The sequence below is a fragment of the Phyllostomus hastatus genome, unplaced genomic scaffold, assembly GCF_019186645.2.
Source record: "Phyllostomus hastatus isolate PE091 unplaced genomic scaffold, TTU_PhHast_1.1 phas_scaffold_93, whole genome shotgun sequence".
In the NCBI taxonomy this organism is placed as follows: Eukaryota; Metazoa; Chordata; class Mammalia; order Chiroptera; family Phyllostomidae; genus Phyllostomus; species Phyllostomus hastatus.
Window position 1 is genome coordinate 17,732,820 of NW_025334042.1, and position 1,731 is coordinate 17,734,550.

At 34.7% G+C, this 1,731-nt stretch overlaps 1 protein-coding gene across 1 annotated transcript; it reads right to left on the bottom strand.

The window, feature by feature from the left end:
* Positions 1-795: 795 nt before the first annotated feature.
* LOC123812365 (olfactory receptor 12-like) lies at positions 796-1,731 on the bottom strand. The gene has a single exon (XM_045828986.1). It carries the CDS (start codon positions 1,729-1,731, stop codon positions 796-798), a length of 936 nt encoding a protein of 311 aa, XP_045684942.1.

A 1,731-nucleotide genomic window follows, 5' to 3' on the forward strand; every position in this document is an offset into this window, starting at 1 on the left:
TATATAATGTTATTTTCATGATAAGTCTGATTTGAGGAGTAAAACCTTAGACATGAGTACTTTTTACATGACTTAGTATTCTCACGGTGCCTCAATTACCTCATTTGAAAATAGTGATAAAAATTACCTATGGCATATAGTACCTGTCCTTTATATATCATCTTTTATTTATTTTAAAGTATATCATTTTATATTAAGAAGAAAGTGGGAACATAAAAATTAGTAGAATGTTATTGACACACACTTTCCATGTGAAAAATTGCTTCCTTAATAATGTATGATGGGTTCCCTTTCATAAGAGTTGTAACCATAAGGATGATAACCCTCTGAATATGAACCTGGATCTTTAAAAAAAATAGGCTTTGTATTCAAAAGTATTCTATGTGACCATTACCATTCTGTTTTGCCAGCTATGCAGTGGGAATTATCTTTTCCAAATAAATATCAACTTAGTTGCTTTATAGAATAAAAAACTTAAATAGTTCACCCAGACCAATATTATTTAATTATTACATAACAGCAGCTTTTAATATTTACTTCTTAATCAAAGTCAAATTGAAATTAAAATACTATTACATCATAAATAATGAATATGTAATTTACATATTCTAAGCAAATAAGGTAATGATGTATAGACATATATTATTAAAAATTATCTTGTAAAAGAGAAAACTATTTGTTGCCATATGCAAAATGCCTTTGATATAATAATTTTACACAAACAAGAATAACTTGGATCCTTAGAATATCAAATTTGCCTGCTATATAGTGATTTTAGAAATATCAGTGAATGAATCATTTCCCACACAGTATTCTTTTCACAGCATCTTTCACATCTTGGTTTCTCAAACTATATATTAGAGGGTTTAGCATTGGTATTATAAGTGTATAGAGCACAGCCACAATCTTGTTTTGCTCTGGTGAGGAGATGGCTCCAGGCTGGGCATACATAAAGAACACAGTCCCGTAGAATAAACTCACCGCTGCTATATGGGAGCCACAAGTTGAGAAGGCCTTACTTCTGCCATGGGTTGAGGGGATCTTCAGGACAGTGGAGAGGACATAAGCATAGGAAACCAGAATGACAGTTGTGGTGGTGATGATGATAAAACCAGAGAGAATAAACAATACAATCTCATTTACAAAGATATCAACACACGAGATCTTCATCAAGGCTGGGACATCACAGAAAAAGTGGTCCAATCTGTTTTCTCCACAGAAATGCAGACTGAAGGTGAAACTCGTCTGGACTATGGAGTTGATGCTTCCACAGATGTAAGATACAGTTACCAACTGAACACAGACTTTTTGGGACATGTGCACAGGGTAGAGGAGAGGGGAACAAATGGCTGAGAATCGATCAAATGCCATGACAGCCAGAAGAAAGCCTTCAGTTGTGACAAACAGGGCAAAGAAGAAAAATTGGGCTGCACAGCCATTATAAGAAATTTTCTTTACATCAGACAAAAAGTTGACTAAAGCTTTGGGGGCAATAACTGTGGAGTAGCAGAGATCTAAAGCAGACAAGTTTTTAAGGAAGAAATACATTGGCATTTGAAGTCTGGAGTCCCTCTTAATGACAATTATCATGCTGACATTTCCCACCACAGTGACCATGTAGATCAGCAAGAATACAAAAAATAAGAGGATCTGTAGCTTTGGAGGGGTTCTGAACCCAAGTAGAATAAACTCAGTCACCTCTGAGTAATTCCCATTAAGCTCATTCTTCAT